Below are 26,254 nucleotides of genomic sequence, written 5' to 3'. Positions count from 1 at the left end.
TTGAGGTTTTGATTTGTATTTCCCTGATGCTGAGTGATGTTGAGCACTTTTGCATGTGTCTGTTGGCCATTTGGATGTCTTCTTTGCAGAAATGTCTGTTCATGTCTTTTGCCCATTTCTTGATTGGATTCTTTGTTCTTTGGGTGTTGAGTTTGATAAGTTCTTTATAGATTTTGGATACTAGCCCTTTATCTGATATGTCATTTACAAATATCTTCTCCCATTCTGTCGGTTGTCTTTTGGTTTTGTTGACTGTTTCCTTTACTCTGCAAAAGCTTTTCATCTTCATGAAGTCCCAATAGTTCATTTTTGCCCTTGCTTCCCTTGCCTTTGGTGATGTTTCTAGGAAGAAGTTGCTGTGGCTGAGGTCGAAGAGGTTACTGCCTGTGTTCTCCTCAAGGATTTTGATGGATTCTTTTCTCATATTTAGGTCTTTCATCCATTTTGAGTCTATTTTTGTGTGTGGTGTAAGGAAATTGTCCAGTTTCACTCTTCCACATGGGGTTGTCCAATTTTCCCAACACCATTTGTTGAACAGACTTTTTTCCATTGGACATTCTTTCCTGCTTTGTCAAAGATTAGTTGACCATAGAGTTGAAGGTCCATTTCTGGGCTCTCTATTCTGTTCCATTGATCTATGTGTCTGTTTTTGTGCTCGTACCATATTGTTGTGTTGATTACAGCTTTGTAATAGAGCTGGAAGTCTGGAATTGTGATGCCACCAGCTTTCTTTTCTTTTTCAGCATTCCTCTGGCTATTCGGGGTCTTTTCTGATTCCATACAAATTTTAGGATTGTTTGTTCCAGCACTTTGAAAAATGTCATTGGAATTTTGATCGGGATGGCATTGAAGGTCTAGATTGCTCTGGGTAGTATAGACAATTTCACAATATTTGTTCTTCTAATCCATGAGCATGGAACACTTTTCCATTTCTTTGTGTCTTCCTCAATTTTTTTCATGAGTATTCTATAGTTTTCTGCATACACATTCTTTGCCTCTTTGGTTAGATTTATTCCTGTATATCTTATGGTTTTGGGTGCAGTTGTAAATGGGATTGACTCCTCAATTTCACTTTCTTCTGTCTTATTGTTGGTGTATAGAAATGCAACTGATTTCTGTGCATTGATTTTATATCCTGCCACTTTACTGAATTCCTGTATGAATTCTAGCAGTTTTGGGTTGGAGTCTTTTGGGATTTCCACATAATGTATCATATCATCTGCAAAGAGTGAGAGTTTCACTTCTTCTTGCCAATTCGGATGCCGTTTATTTCTTTCTGTTGTCTGATTGCTGAGGCTAGGACTTCTAGTACTATTTTGAATAGCAGTGGTGATAGTGGACATCCCTGCTGTGTTCCTGATCTTAGGGGGAAAGCTCTCAGTTTTTCCTCATTGAGTATGATACTTGCTGTGGGTTTTTCATAGATGGTTTTTATGATACTGATATATGTACCCTCTATCCCTACACTCTGAAGAGTTTTAATGAAGAAAGGGTGCTGTATTTTTTCTGCATCTATTAAGAGGATCATATGGTTCTTGTTCTTTCTTTTATTATTGTATTGTATCACATTGATCGATTTGTGGATGTTGAGCCAAACTTGCAGCCCAGGAATAAATCCCAGTTGTTCATGGTGAATAATTCTTTTAGTGTACTGTTGCATCCTATTGGCTAGTATTTTGGTGAGAATTTTTAAATCCATGTTCATCAGGGATATTGGTCTGTAGTTCTCCTTTTGGATGGGGTCTTTGTCTGGTTTTGGGATCAAGGTAATGCTGGCCTCATAAAATGAGTTTGGAAGTTTTTCTTCCATTTCTATTTTTTTGGTGCAGTTTCAGAAGAATAGGTATTAATTATTCTTTAAATGTTTGGTAGAATTCCCCTAGGAAGCCATCTGGCCCTGGGCTCTTGTTTGTTGGGAGAATTTTGATTAATGCTCAATTTCCTTAGTGGTTATGGGTTTGTTCAGGTGTTCTCTTTCTTCCTGGTTCAGTTTTGGTAGTTTATACATCTGTAGTAATGCATCCATTTCTTCCAGATTATCTAATTTGCTGGCATGTAGTTGCTCATAATATGTTCTTATAATTGTTTGTATTTCTTTGGTGTTAGTTGTGATCTCTCCTCTTTCCTTCATGATTTTATTTATTTGAGTTCTTTCTCTTTCTTTTTTGAGAAGTCTGGTCAGGGGTTCTCAATCCTATGAATTCTTTCAAAGAAATAGCTCCTAGTTTTATTACTCTGTTCAACTGTTCTTTTGGTTTCTATTTCATTGATTTCTGCTCTGATCTTTATTATTTCTCTTCTCCTGCTGGGTTTCAGCTTTATTTGCTGTTCTTTCTCTTGGTCCTTTATGTGTAGGGTTAGATTGTATACTTGAGACCTTTCTAATTTCTTGAGAAAAGCTTGTATTGCTATACACTTTCCTCTTAGGACCACGTTTGCTGCATCCCAAAGATTTTGAACACTTGTGATTTCATTTTCATTTGTTTCCATGAATTTTTTTTTTAAGATTTTTATTTATTTATTTGACAGGGAGAGAGACAGCGAGAGAGGGAACACAAGCAAGGGGAGTGTGAGAGGGAGAAGCAGGCCCACGGAGTGAGGAGCCCGATGCGGGGCTCGATCCCAGGACCCTGGGATCATGACGTGAGCCGAAGGCAGACGCTTAACAACTGAGCCACCCAGGCACCCCTCCATGAATTTTTTTTAATTCTTCTTTAATCTCCTGGTTGACCCATTCATTCTTTAGTAGGGTGCTCTTTAGCCTCCATGTATTTGAGTTCTTTCAACTTTCCTCTTGTGATTGAGTTCTACTTTCAAAGCATTGTGGACAGAAAAAATGCAGAGAATGATCCCAATCTTTTGGTACCAATTGAGACCTGATTTGTGACCCAGGATGTGATCTATTCTGGACAATGTTCCATGCGCACTAGAGAAGAATGTGTATTCTGTTGCCTTGGGATGGAATGTTCTGAATAGATCTATGAAGTCCATCTGGTCCAGTGTGTCATTTAAAGCCTTTATTTCCTTCTTGATCTTTTGCTTAGATGATCTGTCCATTTCAGTGAGGGTGATGTTAAAGTCCCCTTCTATTATAGTATTATTGTGGATGTGTTTCTTTGATTTTATTATTAATTGGCTTATGTAATTGGCTGCTCCCATGTTAGGGGCATAGATATTTACAATTGTTAGATCTTCTTGTTGGATAGACCCTTTAACTATGATGTAGTGTCCTTCCTCATCTCTTATTCTAGTCTTTGGTTTAAAATCTAGTTTGTCTGATATAAGACTTGCCACCCTAGCTTTCTTTTGATGTCCATTAACATGGTAAATTGTTTTCTACTCCTCACTTTAAATCTGGAGTTGTCTTTGGGTCTCAAATGAGTCTCTTGCAAACAGCATATCGAAGGATCTTGTTTTTTTTTTTTCATCCAATCTGATACCCTGTGTCTTTTGATTGGGGCATTTAGCCCATTTACATTCATCATAACTATTGAAAGATACGAATTTAGTGCCATTGTATTGCCTGTAAGATGAGTGTTACTGTATATTGTCTCTGTTCCTTTCTGGTCTATGTTACTTTTAGGCTCTCTTTGCTTAGAGTACCCCTTTCAATATTTCTTGTAGGGCTGGTTTGGTGTTCCCAAATTCTTTTAGTTTTTGTTTGTCCTGGAAGTTTTTTATCTCTCCTTCTATTTTCAATGACAGCTTAGCTGGATATGGTATTCTTGGCTGCATAGTTTTCTCGTTTAGTGCTCTGAATATATCATGCCAGTCCTTTTTGGCCTGCCAGGTCTCTGTGCATAGGTCTGCTGCCAATCTAATGTTTCTAGCATTGTAGGTTACAGACCTCTTGTCTTGACCTCGTTCAGGATTTTCTCTTTGTCTCTGAGACTGTTTAGATGTCAGGGTTTTACTATTACTATTTTACTGTTTTTTACTATTTTTAGTAGTATCCTACGTTTTCCCATAAGATCAGGAACACAGCAGAGATGTCCACTATCACCACTGCTATTCAAAATAGTACTAGGAATCCTAACGTCAGCAATCAGACAACAAAAAGAAATAAACGGCATCCGAATCGGCAAGAAGAAGTGAAACTCTCACTCTTTTCAGATGATATTACTAATTACTAATTACTATTTTTAGTAATTCTAGTATAGAATACTCATGAAAGAGTTTTACTATTAGACATTGGTGTGTTGACCTATTTTTATTGATTTTGAGGTGTGTTCTCTGTGCCTCCTGGATTCTGATGCCTGTTTCCTTCCCCAAATTAGGGAAGTTCTCAGCTATAATTTGCTCCAATATACCTCTGCCCCTGTCTCTCTTTCTTCTTCTTCTGGGATCCCAATTATTCTAATGTTGTTTCGCTTTATGGTATCACTTATCTCTTGAATTCTCCCCTCATGATCCAGTAGTTGTTTCTCTCTCTTTTTCTCAGCTTCTTTATTCTCCATCATTTAGTCTTCTATATCACTAATTCTCTCTTCTGCCTCATTTATCCTAGCAGTCAGAGCTTCCAATTTTATTGCACCTCATTAATAGCCTTTTTGATTTTAACTTGGTTAGATTTTAGTTATTTTATTTCTCCAGAAGGGGATTCTCTAGTATCTTCTATGCTTTTTTCAAGCCCTGCTAGGGTCTTTATAATCATCATTCTAAACTCTAGTTCTGACATCTTACTAATGTCTGTATTGATTACGTCTCTGGCAGTTGGTACTGCCTCTTGTTCTTTTTTTTGAGGTGAGTTTTTCTGTCTTGTCATTTTGTCCAGAGGAGAATAGATGAAAGAGAGAACAAAATGCTAAAAGGGTAACAAAGACCCCAGAAAAATATACACTAAACAAATCAGAAGAGACCCAAAACTGGGGGGAAAATAAAGGAGAAAAAAAAAAAAGAATATGATGAGGCTGGTGAATAGAGCCACACACTAGATTTTGGGTGTATTGTGTCTGTTAGAAGAAACTGCCTCCCAAAATTTTAAAGAAAGAACAACATATATATATATATATATATACAAAAAAATTAGGGTAAATATGATGAAGGGAAGTTATATGACTGTAAAGATGAAAATTAAAAAAGATTTTTAAAAAGGAATTGATAAGAAGTTGGTTGAAAAAAGAAAGAAAATAAAAAAAAAGGGAGAGAATGTGATCAGGTGGGACACTAGAACAAAGCCATACACTAGAATTAGGGTATACTTTGGTCTGTTAGAAGAAACTGTATCTCAAAATTTTAAAGAAAGAAAAACATATATATATACAAAAAATAAGTTTAAATGCAATGAAGGGATAGAATATGACTGTAAAAATGAAAATAAAAAAGATTTTAAAGAAGGAATTGGTGAGATGAGATGTTTGAAAAAGGAAAGATGAAAAATTAAAAAAAAATAGAAAAAGAAAAAAATAAAGAAAATTAAAAAAATTTACTTTGAAAGAGTAAAGAATCGTGGGAAAAAAGCCATGAATTCTATGTGCTGTATTTCCCTGCTGGAGTTCTGCAGTTCTCATTGATCAGTAAACTTGGTCTTAGCTGGATGTTCTTGTTGATCTTCTGGGGGATTGATCTGTTGCAGTGATTCTCAAATGTCTTTGCCTCAGGTGGAATTTTACCACCCTTGCCAGGGGCCAGGCTAAGTAATCTGCTCGGGTTGCTCTCGGTAGCTCTTGTTCCCTGAAAGGTTTCCGTACAGCTTTGGAGGACAAGAGTGAAAATGGCGACCTCCCAATCTCTGGTCCTGGAGGAGCCAAGAGCTTGGAGCCCCACTCCTCAGTGAGCCTTCAAAGAAAAGCAGTCAGTCACTCCTGTCTGCCTGGTCTCTAGCTGCACTCCGTGTTCATCCAGCCTGTGACCAAGCATTTCTGTCTCTGGCACATGACCCCATTTAGAGTCTCCAAACCCAGCAGATTCCTGTGGTGCACTCCCGTGCCTCTCCTCCCAGGGAAGGAAGGGAAATCTCCCCAGATCTGCCGCTTGTTGGGTCCCTGCTTGAAAAGCAGTGGCCCAACTGTGCCGTGGATCAGTTTATGTCAACCCCAAGCTGAGAGCCCACTCCTAGGCTCTGTCTTTGCAGCCAGCTTCCCTGGCTCCAATACTTGGGATCTCTGCCACACTGAGGCACCCCCAGTCTTTCTGTGACCCCGAGGCTCCTGAGACCACACTGTCCCAGCAGGGGTTCCACCCCCCGCTTAGCCACTGGAGCAACGTCTCTCAGAGGAGCTGACTTCTAAAAGTTCGGATTTTGTGCTCTGCTGCTCTATCACTTGCTGGTAGTCGGCTGAGGGAGGCTCCCTACCCCTGTGGTGGATCTTCCCAAATATCACTTCGGATTTACTTCTCTGCATGTCCTACCTTCCAGAAAGTGGTTGCTTTTCTGTTCATAGAACTGCTGCTATTCTTCCATCTCCTGTTGAGTTTGTAGGTGTTCTGAATGGTTTGATAACTATCTAGCTGAATTCCTGGGACCAGATGAAATTTAGGTTTCCTACTCCTCCACCATCTTGCTTCTCCTCTCCCGGTAGTATGGACATTTTAACAATATTTGTTCTTCCAATAAATGAGCATGGAATATCTTTCCATTTGTTTGTGTCATTTTCAGTTTCTTTCATCAGTGTTTTATAGTTTACACAGTACAGGTCTTTCACCCCCTTGATTAAATTTATTCATAGGTATTTTATTATCTTTTGGTGTAAATGGGATTCCACAGGGATTGTTTTCTTAATTTCTTTTTCTGTTGTTTCATTATTGGTGTATAGAAGTGTAATACATTTCTGTACTTTGATTTTGTATCCTGCAAACTTACTGAATGCAATTATCAGTTCTAGTAGTTTTTGGTGAATTCTTTAGGGTTTTGTATATATAGTATCATGTCATCCACAGATAGTGAAATTTTTACTTCTTCCTTACCAATTTGGTTGTTTTTATTCTTTTTTTTTTTTTTGGCCTGATTGCTGTGTCTAGGACTTCAACTGTAGTATGTTGAAAAAAAAGGGGGTGAGAGTGGATAGCCGTGTCTTCCTCCTGATCCTTGTGAAGAATCTCTCAGTTTTTCCCTATTTTGTATGATTTAGCTGTGGATTTTTCATATATGGTCTTTATTATGTGGAGGTATGTTCCCTCTAAACCTACCTGTTGTTTTGTTTTGTCTTGTTTTGTTTTATAATGCATGGCTCTTTTACATTTTCAAATGCTTTTCCTGCATCTATTAAAATTATCATATGGTTTTTTATCCTTTCTCTTATTGATGTGATGCATAACATTATTTGATTTGTGATTACCGAAGTACCCTTGCATCCTGAGAATAAATCCCACTTAATTGTGGTAAAAGATTTTTTAAGGTATTGTTGGATTCAATTTGCCAGAACTTTGTTGAGGCTTTTTGCATCTATGCTCAGAGCCATTGGCCTGTAGTTCCCTTTATTGTAGAGTCTTTATCTGGTTTTGATATCAGGGTAATGCAGGCCTCATAGAATGAATTTGGAAATTTTCCTTCCTCTTCTATTCTTTGGAATAGTTTGAGAATAATAAATATTAACTGTTTTTTAAATGTTTCATAGAATTCACCTGTGAAACCTTCTGGTCAAGAACTTTCCTTTTTTGGGAATTCTTTGATTACTGAATCAATTTCATTGCTGGTAATCAGTCTATTCAAATTTTCTATTTCTTCCTGATTCAATTTTGGGAGATAATATGATTTGAGGAACCTACCCATCTCTTCTACCTTGTCCAATTTGTCGGTATATAATTTTTCATAATATTCTCTTATAATCCTTTGCATTTCTGTGGTATTGGTTGATAGTTCTCCTGTTTCATTTCTGATTGTGTTTGATTAAGTCCACTCACTCTGTTTTTTTTTTTTTTATGAGTTTTGCTAAAGGTTTATCAATTTGTTAATCTTTTCAAATATCCAGTTCCTGGTTTGGTTGATCTGTTCTCTTTCTTTAGCTTATATTTTATTTATTTCTGATCTAATCTTTATTATTTCCTTCCTTCCATTGGTTTTGGGTTTTGTTTGTTAAATTTTTCTGGCTATTTTAGATGTGAGGTTTTCTTGTTTATTTGAAATTTTTCTTGCTTCTTGGGGTAGGCCTGATTTGCTATAAACTTCCCTGTTAGAACAGCATTTGCTGAATCCCAGAGATTTTATACCTTTGTGTTTCATTTTCATTTGTCTCCATGTTGTTTTTTTTAATTTAATTTAATTTTATTATGTTATGTTAGTCACCATACAGTACACCATTAGTTTTTGATGTAGTGATCCATGATTCATTGTTTTTTTTATAACACCCAGTGCTCCATGCAATATGTGCCCTCCTTAATACCCATCACCAGGCTAACACATCCCCTTACCCCCTTCCCCTGTGAAATCCTCAGTTTGTCCCCCTTCCCCTGTGAAATCCTCAGAGTCCATAGTCTCTCATGGTTTGTCTCTCCCTCCGATTTCTCCCCCTTCATTTTTCCCTTCCTTCTCCCAATGTCCTCCATGCTATTCCTTGTGTTCCACAAATAAGTGAAACCATATGATAATTGACTTTCTCTGCTTGACTTATTTCACTTAGCATAATCTCCTCCAGTCCCATCCATGTTGATGTAAAAGGTGGGTATTCATCTTATCTGACGGCTGAGGAATATTCCATTGTATATATGGACCACATCTTCTTTACCCATTCATCTGTTGAAGGGCATCTTGGCTCTTTCCACAGTTTGGCTATTGTGGACATTGCTGCTATGAACATTGGGGTGCATATGGCCCTTCTTTTCACTACATCTGTGTCTTTGGGGTAAATACGCAGTAGTGCAATTGCTGGGTCATAGGGTAGCTCTATTTTTAATTTTCTTTTTTTTCTTTTTTTTTTAAGATTTTATTTATTTATTTGAGACAGAGAGAATGAGAGAGAGCACATGAGAGGGGGGAGGGTCAGAGGGAGAAGCAGGCTCCCCGTCGAGCAGGGAGCCCGATGCGGGACTCGATCCAGGGACTCCAGGATCACGACCTGAGCCGAAAGCAGTCGCTTAACCAACTGAGCCATCCAGGCTCCCCTATTTTTAATTTTCTGAGGCACCTCCACACTGTTTTCCAAAGTGGCTGTACCAACTCGCATTCCCACCAACAGTGTAAGAGGGTTCCCTTTTCTCCACAACCTCTCCAACTTTTGTTGTTTCTTGCCTTGTCAATTTTTGTCATTCTAACAGATATAAGGTGGTATCTCAGTGTGGTTTTGATTCGAATTTCCCTGATGGATAATGATGATGAACATTTTTTCATGTGTCTATTAGCCATTTGTATGTCTTCTTTGGAGAAGTGTCTGTTCATGTCTTCTGCCCATTTTTTGACTTGATTATTTGTTTTTTGGGTGTTGAGTTTGAGAAGTTCTTTATAGATCTTGGAAATCAGCACTTTGTCTGCAGTGTCATTTGCAAATATCTTCTCCCATTCTGTGGGTTGCCTCTTTGTTTTGTTGATTGTTTCCTTTGCTGTGCAGAAGCTTTTAATCTTGATGAAGTCCCAAAAGTTCATTTTCCCTTTTGTTTCATTTGCTTTTGGAGAGGTATCTTGAAAGAAGTTGCTATGGCCGATGTCAAAGAGGTTACCGCTTATGTTCTCTTCAAGGATTTTGATGGATTCTTGTCTCACATTGAGGTCTTTCATCCATTTTGAGTTTATCTTTGTGTATGGTGTTAGAGAATGGTCGTTTCATTCTTCTGCATGTGGCTGTCCAATTTTCCCAGCACCATTTATGGAAGAGACTGTCTTTTTTCCATTGCATATTTTTTCCTGCTTTGTCGAAGATTATTTGACCATTGTGTTGAGGGTCCATATCTGGGTTCTCTATTCTGTTCCATTGATCTATATGTCTGTTTTTGTGCCAGTACCATGCTGTATTGGTGATCATTGCTTTGTAATATAGCCTGGAATCAGGCAACGTGATGCTCCCAGCTTTGTTTTACTTCTTCAACATTTCCTTGTCTTCATGGTGTTTTTGATTTTCTCTTTGATTTTGTGATTGACCCATTCATTGTTTAATAACATGGTGTTTAATTTCCATGTATTTGTGCTATTTCAAGATCTTTTCTCATGGTTCATTTTTAGTTTCAAAGTGCCGTGGTCAGAAAAGTTCCACGGAATGATTTTGATCTTTTGGAATTTGTTGAGACTTATTTTGTGGCCCAGTATGTGATCTATTATAAAGAATATTCCATGTGCACTTAAATAGCATGTGTATTCTGCTGTTTTAGGGTGAAATTATCTGAATATAGCTATTAAGTCTATCTAGTGCAATGTGTCATTCAAAGCCACCATTTCCTTGTTGATTTTTGGTTTGGATGATCTATCCAGTGACATTATGGGGGTGTTAATGTCTCAAACTTTTATTGTATTATGAATGATTTGTTCCTTATTATTGTTATTAACTGCTTTAAGAATTTGGGTGCTCTCACGTTGGGTGCATAAATATTTTCAGTTTTATTATCTTCCTTTTGGATTGTGCCAGCAGTGATTTTGTAGTGTCCTTCTTTGTCTCTTTTTATATTCTGTGTTTCAAAGTCTATTTTTGTCATATATAAGTATTGCTACCAGATCTTTCTTTTCACAGGAATTTGCATCATAAATGATTCTCCAACCCTTAAATCTTTAAACTTCATGTGTCTTTAGGTCTGAAATAATTGTCTCATAGGCAGTAGATAGATGTTTTTTTTTTTTTCCCAGTCCACCACCGTATATCATTCGAGTGGATCATTTAGCTAATTAAATTCAAAGTAATTATTGATAGATATGTATATTTTGCCATTTTTCACTTGTTATAAGGTTGTTTTGTACTTTTTCTCTGTTTTTTTTTCTTCTCTTGCTCTCTTCTTTCATGATTACTTGGCTTACTTCATTTTCTTTTATTAAAGATTTATTTATCTCAATAGATACAGTAAAAGCATTTGACAAAATACAGCATCCTTTCCTGATAAAACCCTCTACCATGTAGGGACAAAGGGAACATTCCTCAAAACCATAAAAGCCATATATAAAAGACCCACAGTGAATATCATCCACAGTGGGGAAAAATGACAACTTCACCCCTAAGGTAAGGAACAAGACACAGATATCCACTCTCACCACTATTGTTCAACATAGTACTGGAACTCCTAGCCTCAGCAATCAGACAACAAAAATAAATAAAAGTCATCCAAATCAGCAAAGAAGAAGTCAAAATTTCAATCTTCTCAGATGATATGACACTCTATATACAAAACCCAAAACACTCCACCCCAAAATTGCTAGAACTGATACGAGAATTCAGCAAAGACACAGGATACAAAATTAATGCACTGAAGTCTGTTGCATTTCTATACACTAACAATGAAGCAGCAGAAAGAGAAATCAAGGAATCTATCCCATTTACAATTGCACCAAAAACCATAAGATACCTAAGATTAAACCTAACCAGAGGGGTAAAATATCTGTGCTCTGAAAACTATAGAACACTTACAAAAGAAATTAAGGAAGACACAAAGAAATGGAAAAACATTGCATACTCATGGAGTGGAAGAACAAATATTGTTAAAAATTATATGGTACCCAAAATAATCTATGCATTCAATGCAATCCCTATCAAAATATCATCAGCATTTTTCACAGAGGTGGAAGAAATGATCTTAAAATTTGTATGGAACCAGAAAAGACCCCAAACAACCAAGGTAATGTTGAAAAAGAAAACCAAAGCTGGAGGCATCACAATTCCAGATACCAAGCTGTATCACAAAGTTATAATCACCAAGATATCATAGTACTGGCACAAAAACAGACACATCGATCAATGGAACAGAATAGAGACCCCAGAAATGGACCCTCAACTCTATAATAGTCAACTATTTTTTTTAAAAAGTGGGAAAGAATATCCAATGGAAAAAAAGTTGCTTCAAAGGTGGTATTTGGAAAATGGGACAGTCACATGCAGAAGAATGAAACTGGACTACTTTCTTACACCATACACAAAAATAAATTCAAAATGGATGAAAGACTTGAATGTGAGATAGGAAACCACCAAAATCCTAGCGGAAAACCAGGCAGCAACCTCTTCGACCTCGGCCACAGCAACATCTTGCAAGATAGGTCTCCAAAGGCAAGGGGAAAAAAGGAAAAATGAACTATTGGGACTTCATCAGGATAAAAAGCTTTTGCACAGCAAAAGAGACAGTCAACAAAACTGAAAGGCAATCTATGGAATGGGAGAAGATATTCGCATATCAGATAAAGGGCTACTATCCAAAATCTATTAAAAAATTTATCAAACTCAATACCCCAAAATCAAAAAATCCCATCAAGAAGTGGGCAGAAGATATGAACAGACATTTCTCCAAAGAAGACATACAAATGACCAACAGACACGTGAAAAATTGCTCCACATCACTTGCCACCAAGGAAATACAAATCAAAACCACAATGAGATACCACCTCACACCAGTCAGAATGGCTAAAATTAACAACACAGGAAACAACAGATGTTGGGGAGGATGCAGAGAAAGGGGAAACTGGTGCCGCCGCTTTGGAAAATAGTATGGAGGGCCCACAAAAAGGAAAAATAGAAGTACCTATGACCCAGGAATTACACTACTAGGCATTTATTCAAAGGATACAAAAATAGTGATTCAAAGGAGCACACGCACCCCAATGATTATAGGAGCAATGTCCACTATAGCCAAAGTATTGAAAGAGCCCAGATTTCCTCAAACAGATGAATGGATAAAGAAGATGTAATATATATATATATAATATATAATATATAATATATATATATTATATATACACACACACATACACACACACAGAATGGGATATTACTCAGCCATCAGAAAGGTTGAATACTTACCATTTACATTGATGTGGATGGAACTAGAGGGTATTATGCTAAGTGAAATAAGTCAGTCAGAGAAAGACAAATAGTATATAATTTCACTCATATGTGGAATTTAAGAAATAAAACAGATGAACATAGGGGAAGTGAAGGAAAATAAGATAAAAACAGAGGGAGGCAAACCATGAGAGACTCTTAACTATAGAAAACAAGCTGAGTGATGCTGGAGGGGAGGTGGGTGGGGGATGTGGTAATTGGGTGATGGGCCTTAAGGAAAGTACTTGATGTAATGAGCACTGGGTGTTATATGCAACTGATGCATCACTAAATTCTACCCTTAAAAGTAATAATACACTATACGTTAGTTAATTTGAATTTAAATAAAAAATTTAAAAAAAGACAAAAAAATAGAGATTTATTTATTTGAGAGAGAAAGAGAGAGCAAAATGGGGGGGGGCAAAGGGAGGTGGAGAGGAAGAATCTCACACAGACTCCCTGCTGAGCATGGAGCCCAACATGGGACTCAATCCCACGACCCTGAGTTCATGACCTGAGCTGAAATCAAGAGTCAGGTGCTGGGGTGCCTGGGTGGCTCAGTCGTTGAGCGTCTGCCTTCGGCTCAGGTCATGATCCCAGGGTCCTGCGATCAAGCCCCACATTGGGCTTCCTGCTCAGCGGGAAGCCTGCTTCTCCCTCTCCCACTCCCCTTGCTGGTGTTCCCTCTCTCGCTGTGTCTCTCTCTGTCAAATAAATAAGTAAAATCTTAAAAAAAAAAAAAAGAGTCAGGTGCTTAATCAACTAAGCCACCCAGGTTCCCCTAGTTGGCTTACTTTAATGATATACTTGGTTTCCTCTCTCTGAATTTGTTATGATCCATTACGGGGTTTTGATTTGTGGTTACCATTCAATTTGTATATAACATCTTCTGCATATAGCAGTCTATAGTAAATTGATGGCTGCTTAACTTTGAATCCATACTTGTTTTGTCATTACTTTATTGCTTTATCTTTTCCTTTCTTCCCTTGCTTTCTTTTCTCACAAAAAGTTGCCTTTCTTTATTGATACACTTGGATTCCTTTCCCTTTATTTTTTGCATATCTTTTACTTGTTTTTTATGTGTGGTTACCATTTGGTTTGAATGTAAACTTTTCTATATAGCAGTTCATATTTAGTTGATGGTCACTTATTTTGAACCCATTATTTTCTACTCTCCCCTATATTAGGTTTATGGTGACATACTTTACATCCTTTTATTTTTTAGTCCCTTTACTGATTTTTACTGATAAACTTATTTTTACTGTTTTTGTACTTTCTAATGGTTGTACTCTTGAGTAATGTCTTTCCTTTCCACTCAAACAGTCTCCTATAACATTTTTTTTTTTAATGGCCATGAAATTTTTTAACTTTTGTTTGTCTGGAAAACTATCTCTCCTATTCTGAACGACAGCCTCACTGGATAAAATAATCTTGACTGCAGATTTTTTCCTTTTAGCACTTTGACATTTTTTATTTAAATTCAATTAGCCAATATATAATACATCATTAGTTTCAGATGTACAGTTCAGTAATTCATCAGTTGCATATAACACCCAGTTCTCATCATATCACATGCCCTCCTTAGTGCCCATCAGCCAATTACCACATCCCCCCCACCCTCTCCTCCAGCAACCCTCAGTTTATTTCCTATAGTTAAGAGTCTCTCATGGTTTTTCTCCCTCTCTGATTTCTTCTCATTCCATTTTCCCTCCCTTCCCCGATAATCCTCTGCACTGTTTCTTATATTCCACATATGAGTGAAACCATATGATAATTGTCTTTCTCTGATTGATTTATTTCACTCAGCATAATACCCTCCAGTTCCATCCATGGTGATGTAAATGGTAACTATTCATCTTTCTGATGGCTGAGTAATATACCATTGTATTTATATACCACATCTTCATTATCCATTCTTCTGTCGATGGACATCTTGGCTCTTTCCACAGTTTGGCTATTGTGGGCATTGCTGGTATGAACATTGAAGTGCAGGTGCCCCTTGGGATAAGCACATTTGTATCTTTGGGGTAAATATCTAGCAGTGCAATTGCTGGGTCATAGGGTAGCTCTATTTTTTACATCTTGAGGACCCTCCAGACTGTTTTCCAGAGTAATTGTGCCAGCTTGCATTCCCACCAGCAGTGTAAGAGTATTCCCCTTTCCCCATATCCTTGCCAACATCTGTTGTTTCCTGACTTGTTAATTTTAGCCATTCTGACTGGTGTGAGGTGGTATCTCATTGTGGTCTTGATTGTATTTCCCTGATGCTGAGTGATGTGGAGCATTGTTTCATGTGTCTGCTGCCCATTTGCATGTCTTCTTTGGAGAAATTTCTTTTCTTGTCTTCTTCCCATTTCTTGACTGGGTTCTTTGCTTTTTAGGTGTTGAGTTTGATAAGATCCTTATAGATCTTAGATACTAGCCCTTTATCTGATATGTCATTTGCAAGTATTTTCTCCCATTTCGTAGGTTGCCTTTTAGTTTTTTGTTTGTTTGGTTTTTTTTTTTTACTATTTCCTTTGCTGTGGAAAAGTTTTAATCTAGATGAAGTGCCCATAGTTCATTTTTGCTTTTATTTCCAGCCTTTAGAGATGTGTTTTGCAAGAAGTTGCTGCAGTTGAGATCAAAGAGGTTGCTGCCTGTGTTCTTCTCTAGGATTTTGGTGGATACCTGTCTCACAATTAGGTCTTTCATCTATTTTGAGTTTATTTTTATTTATGGTGTAAGTGAATGGTCAAGTTTCATTCTTCTACATGTGGATGTACAATTTTCCCAACACCATTTGTTGAAGCTACTGTCCTTTTTCCATTAGATATTCTGTCCTGCTGTGTCAAAAATTAGTTCACCCTAGAGGTGAGGGTCCATTTCTAGGTTCTTTATTCTGTATCATTGATCTATGTGTCTTTTTTTTTTTTTTTTGCCAGAACCATACTGTCTTGATCATTATAACTCTGTAATATAGCTTTAAGTCTGGCATTGTGATGCCACCAGCTTTGATTTTCTTTTTCAACATTCCTCTGACTATTTGGGGGTATTTTTTGGTTCCATAGAAATTTTAGGATTGTTTGTTCCAGCTCTGTGAAAGATGTTGATGGTATTATGATAAGGATTGATTTGAATGTGTAGGTTGCTCTGGGTAGCATAGACATTTTAACAATATTTATTCTTCCAATCCATGAGTATGGAATGTTTTTCCATTTCTGGGTGACTTCCTCAATTTCTTTCATAAGTGTTCTGTAGTTTCTAGAGTAGAAATCCTTTACCTCTTTGGTTAGGTTTATTCCTAGGTATTTTATGGTTTTTGGTGCAGTTGTAAATGGGATGGATTCCTTAATTTCTCTTTCTTCTGTCTCATTGTTAGTGTATAGAAATGCAACTGATTTCTGTGCATTGATTTTATATCCTGCACATTGCTAAATTCCGGTATGAGTTCTAGGAATTTTGGGGTGGAGCCTTTGGGTTTTCCACATAAACTATCATGTTATTTGTGAAAAGTGAGAGTTTAACTTCTTCTTTGTCACTTTGAATGCCTTTTATTTTTTTATTTCTGATTGCATCATGTTGCCTGTGAAGTCCTTGTTTCTATAGATTGTCTCTGTAAATTTCTGTTCTATATCACTCTTGGGGTCTTTCTTCTTTTATAGACCCCCTCCCCCTTAATATTTCTTGCAGGACCAGCTTGATGGTCACATATTCTTCAGTTTCTGCTGCTCTTGGAAGCTCCCTGTCTTTCCATCCATTCTGAATGACAGCCTTGCTGGATATAGTATCCTTGGCTTCATGTTCTTCTCATTTAGTGCCCTGAATATGTTTTGCCATCCCCTTCTGGCCTGCCAGGTCTCTGTCAACAGGTCTGAAGTTATTCTGATGTTCCTCCCTCTGTACATAAGAAATCTCTTCCCTCAGCCACTTTCAGGATTGTTTCCTTGGATCTAAGATTTGTGAATTTTACTATTATATGTTGTGGCATTTGGTCTGTTCTCATTGATCTTGAGAGGGGTCCTCTCTGCCTCTTGGACATGAATGTTTGTTTCCTTCCCCACATTAGGGAAGTTCTCAGCTATGATTTGCTCAAATATACCTTCTAGACTTCTCTCTCTCTCCACCCCCTCAGGGATCCCAATAATTCTGACATTGGAACATTTCATGGCATCATTAATTTCTCAGTCTGATCTCTTGGTCTTTAATCTGTTTTTCCTAGGCCTCCTTAGTTTCTTTCTTTTCTATCATCTTATCTTCTAGCTCCCTAATTCGTTTTTCTGCCTCATTTACCCTGGCAGTCAGAGTATCCAGTTGAGACTGCATTTCATTCATAGCATTTTTAAGTTTGGCCTGATTAGATCTCATTTCTGCCTTTAGAGATTCTATATTGTTGGTAGTATTTTTCTCAAGCCTAGATATCGACTTCATATTGTTACTCTGAAGTCTATTTCTGACATCTTGCTTATATCCATATCCATTAGGTCTATGGCAGAGGCCACAGTCTCTGATTCTTTGTTGGGTGTTCCTCCTATTAGTCATTCTGTTGGGGTGTGGTTTAGGGAATGTACAGAGTCCAAAGTATTAATCATGACCCAAGCAAAATGCACCTGTTTTATAGGGACCTTAGTGTTGTTGGCCTCTTGTTCTTCCAGCCTGTCTTCTGGGGCAGGGGCCTGCCATGCTTTACTCAGGCAACTCTGCCCCCTGTAGGGGGGTGGGCTCAGTGAAAACCATTTTTTTTGGGGGGGGGGGCTTTTGTTTTCTGGTGGCTTTCCATGGTGGCTTTCCGCATCTCTTCCAAGAGTCAGAGCAGAAATGACTGCATCCAAACCTCTGTCTCAGAATGGAGAAATTGCAGTCTGCTCTTCACTGAGCTCTCCAGGCCATACTGTCTCCATTTCTGTCTGCACTGCTAAAAACCACAGCCTCCCCAGTTGTGTACCCATAGCAATACTCCCAGTGGTGGAACCCAGGGCCAGGCATGTCTCTGCCCTTTGTGCTTCTAAAACCACGAGCCACCCCTAGATCCTGTTTGGGGGCTGCACTAAAGTCTTTTCCCTGCCACTACCAGTCTGTGAGTCTGTGCCTGGTGCCCAGTACAGAACTCTTTTGTGCTCTGGTGTTATATCACCTTCCCAGCACCAGCTTTTGGCATTTCCCTCCCCCTTCTGTTTATCTTCCAATATCTGCATGCAGAACCACCGCTCCTTGCTTCATACCTTTAGGCCATCGGATATATTCTGTTTGTAGATATCCAGGTATATATTCTTATATCTCAGGCTGATTTCGTGGGTGTTCAGAATAGTTTGGTAGATATCCAGATAAATTCAGGGGACCAGTTGAAATATGGTCCCCTACTCCTCCACCATCTTTTGTCCTACCTTTTTATGTCCTTTAGCATGATAAATTGTTTCCCACCCCCTCACAAACAATCTGGAGGTGTCCTTGTATCTAAAATGAGTCTCTTGTAGACAGCATATCAATGGGTTTTCTTATCTTATCCAATCTGATATCCTGTATCTTTTGATTAGATCCTTTAGTCTGTTTACATTCAGAGTAATTATTGAAAGATATGAATTTGGTGCCATTGTAGTAACTGTAAGATACCTGTTTCTGTAGATTGTCTCTGCTCCTTTTTGGTCTTTGTTACTTTTGGGCTCTCTCTTCACTCAAAGGATTGTTTTAATATTTCTCCCAGAGTTGGTTTAGTGATCACAAATTCTTTTATTTTCTGTTTTCTCTGGAAGCTCTTTATCTGTCTTTCCATTCTGAATGACACCTTTGCTGGTAAAGTATTTTTGGACGCATATTTTTCTCATTTAGCATGTTGAATATATCATGCCAGTCCTTTTTGCCCTGCTAGGTCTCTGGGGACACGTCTGCTTCCAGCCTTATGTTTCTACCTTTGTAGATTAAGGACCTCTTGTCTGGAGCTGCTTTCAAGATTTTCTCTTTATCTCTGAAATTTGCAAGCTTCACTATTATATGTGGGGTATTGACCTATTTTTATTGATTTTGAGGGGGGTTCTCTGTGCCTCCTGGAATTGAATGCTTGTTTCCTTCCCGAGGTTAGGGAAGTCGTCAGCTATAATTTGTTCAGATAAACCTTTTGCCCCCTCTCACTCTTTCCTCATCTTCTGGGACCCCAATTATTGTAATGTTATTGCCCTTTATGGTGTCACTAATGTCTCAAAGCCTCCCCTCTTGGATCCAGTAGTTATTTTTCTCTCTTTTCCTCAGTTTCCTTACTGTCCATCATTTTCTCTTCTATTTTACTGACTCTTTCTTCTGCCTCATTTACCCTAGCAGTTAAAGCCTCCATTTTTACTGCATCTCAGTGAAAGCATTTTTACTTTCAGCCTGATAAGATTTTAGTTCTTTTATATCTGCAGTAAGAGATTCTTTAGCATCTTTTATGCTTTTTTCAAGCCCAGCTTGTATCTTTATAACGGTTGTTCTGAATTCTAGTTCTAGCATCTTACTTATCCATATTGATTAAATCTGTGGCAGGGAGAACTAAATCTGGTTGTTTCCTTTCTTTTGAATTTCTCCTTCTAGTCATTTTGTCAGAAAAAGAGGGAAAGAAAGAAAGAAAACAAAAAGAAAAAAAAAACCAGCAGAAGCACAATAATAATATCAAGAACAACAACGATATCTTCAGGAAGTGATTCCAGTATATGCTGTATACACTCTTCTGTTGTGTTTTGGCTGTTCTTTCCTACTGGTCCTCCCTCTACAGAGTTCCTACTTGCTTGTAGTGGGGAGTGTTTGGTCCTTTAAGTAGTTATGTTTTGATTTGTTTGTGAAGTTAAGCTGGAAGCTGAGGTTTTGGAGCTTCCTTTAATCAGTAGACTTGGTAGATTCGGGGGTTTTTGTTGGTCTTCTGAGGGAGAGGCCTGCTGTTCTGGCTCACAATCTGACTTGCCCTCCTAAAAATGCTCCTGCCAGGTCAGGGGACCAGGGTTTAGTGTAGGAGACTGTGGCCTTCACTAGGGGTACTGTGTTTCTCTCTGGAGTTTGTGCTGGTGGGCAGGAGGAGGGAAGGGTTGTATAGGAGGTAGACTGTGGCCTCACCTCATCCTCTTGTCCCTGGGGAACAGAGTTCCTGGCAGCTGCTGCTCAGGAGGCCCTCTTAGAAAAGCAAGCAATCTCCTGTGACCCAGGACCTCCTCAGTTCCCTGCCCTAACCTGTCTGTGTCTGAGTCATTGGTACACCCAAAGCCACACATCTCCTGTATTTTATCTATGGCCAGTGGCTGGGATTCAAATCTTAAAGTTTTAAAGGGCCTGTTGATGTGTGTGCCTACTCTTGTCCCTGGGAGGGGAGGCTCAGGGCATGCCCAGAACCATCCTGTCCCTGAAAAGCTATCACCCAGTGTGTGTGCAGAGGCTAGAGTTTATTGTAACACTCAGCAGAAAGCTGGAGCCAGTTTATCAGCCATTTGCACTTGACTCCATCCCCTACTCCCCTTTGTCCCAGAAAAGTCACTGCAGAAGCTTGAATCTGTTGTGGCATACAGCAAAAATGGCAGGCAGGTTATCCATGTTCTGCTCCAGTCTCTGTGCTCTGCTCAGTCAGTCCCAGAACAGCAGTTCTTTGGCACACGCACAGAGGTTTAAGCCTATTGGGGTTCACACTGAAAAGTTAAGAGGTTTTCTCCCCTCTGTGCTCCTCTCTGACCCTGCTGTTGAGCTCCTCTCAAGGCTCCCCTGCTGTCCCTTTGTCTTTGGAAAGGACAAATATGCTCCTCCAAATGCCCTCTAGGAAGGGGATCAATCTCTCCCTGAATACCTCAGGGATCCACTTGCCATGGCTTATTGTGTGTTCATAAACCACTGTACTCTTTCCAACTTTCTCCCTCTTCCTGACTTTGCTCTGTGAACCCAGCTTCCTCCCCTTCCCAGCCATGCAGTTTCCTAATCCCCCAATTCAGAGCTCTGAACCCCGCTTCTGCCAAATTCTCTCACTCCAACTGTGCATAATGTTTCCATACTCCTCCGGTCTTCTTCCTGATTGTTCAAAATAGTTGGAGGTTGATCTAGTTGTATTCCAAGGTTGAGGCAAATTCAGGGTCCCCCTACTACACTGCCATCTTGGAACTCTGATCAAAACCTTTTCTGTTGTGTGTGTATGTGTGTGTGTGTGTGTGTGTGTTTTAAAGATTTTATTTATTCATTTGCAAGAGAGACAGAGAGAGAACAAGCAGGGGGAGAGGCAGAGGGAGAGGGAGAAGCAGACTCCCTGCTGAGCAAGGAGCCCAATGCGGGACTCCATCCCAGGACCCTGGGATCATGACCTGAGCCAAAGGCAGATGCTTAACCATCTGAGCCACCCAGATGCCCCTGTGTGTGGCTTTTTAAAATTAATAGATAAAGAGAACAGATTGGTGTTTGCCAGATGCAGTGGCGAGGGGGAATTGGAAGATGGGAGAAATGAGTAAAGGTGGTCAGGAGGTAAAAATAAATACAAATTGGAAAATCAATAAAATAATAAGTGAGTACATTGAAAAGATCAGTGAAATTGACAAACATCTAGCAAGAATGACAAAGAAAAAAGAAAGAAGACACAGAAATTAGTAATATTAGGAATGAGTGAGGGGATATTTCTACAGAATTTACAGACAGAAAAAGGATAAAAGAGACTATTTCAAACAACTCTGTGTGGACAAATTTGACAATTTAGATGAGATGGATCAATTCCTGAAAAAGTGCAAAATATCACAAATCACCAGATATGAAATAGATGATTTGAATAACTATTAAAGAAATTGAAATCATCCTTAAAAATTGACCCCAAAAAAGAAATCTACAAGTGCCCAAACCTACAGTTAGCATCAACTAATGGTGAAATATAGAATGCTTTCCCCCTGAGGTCAAGAACAAAACAAGATGTCCACTTTGACCACCTTTATTCAATTTGTACTGGAAGTTCTAGCTAATGCAATGAAACAAGAAAAGGAAATAAAAGTAACATACAATTGCCTGTGTTGGCAATCCTAAGGAAACTACAAAAATAGTCTCATAACCAATAAGTGAATCTAACAAGGTCTCTCGATACAAGATCAACATACAAAAACCACTTGTGTGTTTATACAGTAAAAATTAACATATTGAAACTGAAATTAAATATATAATATTATTTTCAATCACTGAAAAAATCAATTGCTGTAAATCTAACAAAACTAACAAAACATGTATAGGGCTTTTATGCTGAAAATTATAAAACATTGATGAAATAAATCAAAGAAGTTTTAAATAAATGGGAAGACATTTGTGTTCATGGATTGGCAGACTCAACATAGTAAAAATGTAAATTCCTCCAAGATTAATATGAAGGTTTAACATAATTCTTATAAAAGTCTCAATAAAATTTTTAGTTGATGTAGACCAGAAAATGCTAAGATTTATATGGAAAGGAAATATGCTAGTATAGTTAAAATAATTCTAGGAAAAAAAAAAGAATGAAGTGGAAGAAATCCACCTATCTAATTTCAAGACTTATTATGTAGCTACTGTAATCAAGACTATGTGGAATTTACAGGAAGATACATCTAGAGATCAGTGAAATATTAAAGAACCCAGAAATAACCCTGCACAAGCATGGACAGCTTAGTTGATTTTTGACAAAGATGCAAAAGCAATTCAATGGAGAAAGTCTTTTCAAAAAATGGTTCTGGAACTCTTTGATATCCATAGAGAACAGAAATGAACTTTGATCTAAATCTCACACCTTATAAAAAAATGAATTCAAAATGGATCATAGATTTAAATGTAAAAAATAAAAACTATAAAAAAGTTTAGAAGAAAAGATAGGCGATAATCTTCAGGACCTAGGGCTTGGTGAAGTATTTTTAGAAATGACACTAAAAGCACAATCCATAAAAAAAAAAAGAAACAATAGCTTAGACTTCATAAAAATTAAAACCTTTTTTTTTTTTTTTTTTGCAAAAGATGCAGATGAGGAAAATAAAAGCTACAGACTGGGAGAAAATATTTAAAAACCACATATCTGACAATAACTCATATCTAGAATATATAAAGAATTCTTAAAACTCAACATTTTTAAAAAGTCAATTAGAAAATGAGCAAAATGCATGAAGAAACATTTCACTGAAGAGAGTATATGGATGGCAAATAAGCACATGAAAAGATTTTCAACAACTAGCCTTTGGGAAATCAAATTAAGAACTCAATGATCTATCACTGCATGCATGAATGAGAACAGCCAATTTTTTCATTATTGAGAATACCAGATGCTGGCAAGAATGCCAGGAAACTGGATTTTTCATACATTGCTGGTAAAAATGTAAAATGGACAATTTTTCTGGAAACAATTTGACAGTTTTTTATAAAACTAAATGTATAATTACCATACATCCAAGCATTTGGATTCTTGAACCTTTATTCTAGAGAAATGAAAACTTATATCTGCACAAAGACCTGTTCATGACTGACTGTTCATAGAAGCTTTAAGGCCTCCAACATTAAAACAACCTAAGTGCCCTTTGATGAATGAATGATTAGACAAACACTGCAAATAAATGGGAAAAAAGTACATAAATATCATGGAATACAACTTAACAATAAAAAGGAATGGACAATTGATACATGCCACTTGAAAAATCTTCAGAAAATTATACTGAGTAAAAAAAGCCAACTTCAAAAAAGTCACATGCTTTATGACTTCATTTATATAACATTTTTGAAATGACACAATTATAGAAGTGGAAAACAGATTAATGGTTGCCAGGGGTTGGGAATGGTAGATAAAAGAGGAAGAAGAATCATGTGATAAAGGAACATAGAAGTGTACATACATACTGTGCAATATCAATTTCTTGTTTTAATTATTGCGATATAATTATGCAAAACATAAATCGGAGAAAACTGAGTGAAGGAGATCTACCTTTGAAACTTCTATGCCTCTAAAACTATTTTAATATAAAACATTTTAAAAATTGGTTCTGAATCAAATGAAATGAAATTTTAGAATACTTGAAATACCCAAGTAACCATTAAAGAGTGAAAGTTAATAGAAGCTACATTTTCACCATGGAAGCAAGATTGGATATGGGATAAGATCTCTAGTTACATGTCTGGTCCCTTTAGGAAAAGAATCAATTTGTGTTTTGTTTGAAAGATTTGGTGGGTTATTTCTACAGAAAAACAAAAACAAAACCAAAAACAAAAATTTATGTATTTTTAACTAATTAAAAAAGACATAATCATTTAAGAGAAATGCTTTTTAAAAAATTAACATTGTTATTTAATTATTATTTACCAAAAATTTAAATATATTTTGTTTCATTTCCTCTCAAGGTTGTCCTGTTTGAATTATGTTTGCTTCATAAGCATAAACGTCTGCTTATAAATTTTTATTAGTCCTTTATTCAACATTGTATTGGATATTTTGACACATTATACTATATCAAATTAATAAAATGAGCAATTTCAAAAAAGAAAAAGGAGTCTAAAAAAAGTGTTCTGTGATGGACTACATGTTGCTTTAAAGTCTGAATATTTAGACAAATGTCATCTTTCGGCTAATAATATATTTAAAAGTAAAAGCATAATTATCTTAATTTTTGCATATTAACTAATAATTAAAATTTATTATTTTAGGTACTTATTTATTTTTAATCATATTTTATGCAGCATCCATTTATTATTTTAATGGCCAGAAATGCTAAAAGTTCTATGTTTACAAAAATTCTTTTTGTATTTCTCTTATAAGACTTGGATTGGGAATCGAAGAAGGAAATATCGTTTAATGGGGATTGAAGTTCCGCCTCCAAGAGGAGGCCCTGCTGATTTTTCTGAGCAGCCTGAGTCTGGTTCTTTGTCTGCACTCACATCAAGAGAAGAAGCTGGTCCTGAAGTAGGAGAAGATAATGAAAGAAATGATGAAGTATCCATCTGTTTGTCTGAAGGAAGCTCTCAAGGTATTTCATATGCTGCACTTTCTAATACTAGCTTTTGTAAATTTGATGGATTTTAACTTGCTTTTCAGCTAATTGCATTTCAAATCTAAAGTCTTCAAAACATTTGTTTAAACATTTGAAAAGAAATTGATTTATTTTGATTGTATTTTTATATATATACACACACATAATGAAATGATTACTACAGTAAAACTAACTAACATATCCATCTCCTCACAGTTACCATTTATGTATATGATGAGAGCACCTGAAATCTACTCTCTTAGCAAATTGCTAGTACGCTATATAGAATTCTTAACTGTAATAATCATGCTGGACATTAGATCTCTAGACTTATCCATCCTATGTAATTGCAAATTTGTATCCTTTGACTAAATTCCCCCATTTTCCTGACCTCCCCACCATGGTAACTATCATTCTGTTCTCTGCTTCTATTTGACTTTTTAAGAGTCCACATGTAAGTGAGATCATGCAGTATTTTTAGTTCTGTGCTTGGCTAATTTCATCTAACATAATGTCTTCCAGGTTCATCCATGTCATTGCAAATGGCAGGATCTCCTTATTTAAGACTGAATAAATTTCTATATATATGTATATAGGTTTTTATATATTTACATATATTTCTTTACATATATATTCCTATATATAGGAGATATATATATATATTTCTCAATTTCTTTATCCATTTATCTGTCAACAGATACTTAGGTTGCTTCCATATTTTGGCTATTCTATGTAATGCTGCAAGAAATGTGGGAGCACAAATATCTCTTTGAGGTACTAATTTTATTTCTTTTGTTTATATATCCAGAAGAGGGATTACCAGATTACAAAGAAGTTCTATCTTTAAGTTTTTGAGGAACCCCCATACTGTTTTCCAAAATGGCTGTACCGATTTGCATTCTGACCAATGGTGGACAAGAAATTCCATTTCGTCTATATCCTCACCAACACCCATTGTCTTATCTTTTTTATTTTTAATGCCTACCCCTAAAGAGTCTCACTGAGTCATCACAACACTTATCTACCACAATAATGATATCTCACATTTAGAAATGTTGGTCATTGTAACAATCCATAATTATAATTAAGTATGATTGTTTTTTATTTTATTGAAATTCTAATCAATTTAGGTTAGAACATTATAAATGTTTTGTAATAAAAGAGGGTATGGTATAATATGATTAACACCAGGGTAATAGGCAACCTGGGTGAAAGTCCTAGATCTTCCACTAGATGATTATTTGACTTCAGGCAAAACATTTAATTCATGGGGCTTTAGTTCCACATCTGTAAACTAAGGGAAATAGACTGGATCATCTTTATAACATTGCTCATGAGAGCAATGAGAATTAAAATAATGACATGTACTTTTTCAATGAACACTTGTATTGAGTTTAATTTACATATCATAAAATTCATCTGTCAATGTAGAATTCAATAATTTTTAGT

General features: G+C 37.0%; 1 protein-coding gene across 1 annotated transcript in view; it reads left to right on the top strand.

Moving 5' to 3' along the window:
* HDX (highly divergent homeobox) overlaps nucleotides 1–26,254 on the top strand; it is a 219,696-nt gene that overhangs the window by 167,161 nt on the left and 26,281 nt on the right. The window contains exon 6 of the mRNA XM_035028806.1: nucleotides 24,595–24,802. Within this exon, the coding sequence (XP_034884697.1) occupies nucleotides 24,595–24,802 (208 nt within the window). The remainder of the gene's footprint in view (nucleotides 1–24,594; nucleotides 24,803–26,254) is intronic.

This window comes from Mirounga leonina, unplaced genomic scaffold (assembly GCF_011800145.1).
Source record: "Mirounga leonina isolate KUSES-001 unplaced genomic scaffold, KU_Mleo_1.0 Mir_204, whole genome shotgun sequence".
Classification (NCBI taxonomy): domain Eukaryota; kingdom Metazoa; phylum Chordata; class Mammalia; order Carnivora; family Phocidae; genus Mirounga; species Mirounga leonina.
The sequence above is the reverse complement of the archived record's forward strand: the minus strand, read 5'-3'. Positions and strand labels throughout refer to the sequence as shown.